The sequence below is a fragment of the Cucurbita maxima genome, unplaced genomic scaffold (genome assembly GCF_002738345.1).
Source record: "Cucurbita maxima cultivar Rimu unplaced genomic scaffold, Cmax_1.0 Cma_Scf01200, whole genome shotgun sequence".
NCBI classification, from domain to species: domain Eukaryota; kingdom Viridiplantae; phylum Streptophyta; class Magnoliopsida; order Cucurbitales; family Cucurbitaceae; genus Cucurbita; species Cucurbita maxima.
The window spans coordinates 2852-3289 of record NW_019273216.1 but is presented as its reverse complement, the minus strand read 5'-3'; the positions used below and the strand labels follow the sequence as shown (position 1 = coordinate 3289).

The following is a 438-nucleotide window of genomic DNA, read 5'->3' as shown; positions in this document are numbered from 1 at the left end:
AGGCGAACCTCTTTCCATTGATGACATCGTTCCAATTAAAACTGGAAAGGTAGGAAATATCTCTAATTTTATTTAGTTCAATTCCTAACATTTTTGGGCCCTTCTGCATTTCTCTGTAAAACTTGTGTGTGGAATATTGCATGTCGGTGTGGATTTGGACAAACAATGGCCAATTGGTATGTTGAGTGGTCTGTAATATGCCTTACTCTATTTGATGAAGCTAAAGAGTGCAGGGGTTAAAATGCTAGAGACATCAGATAACCTAATATATTTTCCATCTGAGTGTATTTTTTTTTTCTTTCTAGTTTCCATCTTTAACTCATTATTTTTTCTGCAGATAGTCAAGCCCAGGCAAGCTGCTAGCATCCCTGGAATGCTTGGAATGTTCCAGAATGTATGAAATTATGGTCTAGTTGTACTTTTGATCATTATTCTGGA

At 36.3% G+C, this 438-nt stretch overlaps 1 protein-coding gene across 1 annotated transcript in view; it reads left to right on the top strand.

Moving 5' to 3' along the window:
• Positions 1-6: 6 nt before the first annotated feature.
• The window catches only part of LOC111475308 (pre-mRNA-processing factor 19 homolog 2-like), a gene marked incomplete at its 3' end in the record, with an annotated part of 2916 nt that continues 2484 nt past the window's right edge, over positions 7-438 (top strand). Inside the window, exons 1-2 of the mRNA XM_023119850.1 lie at positions 7-49; positions 338-394. Coding sequence (XP_022975618.1) covers positions 374-394 — 21 coding nt within the window. The remainder of the gene's footprint in view (positions 50-337; positions 395-438) is intronic.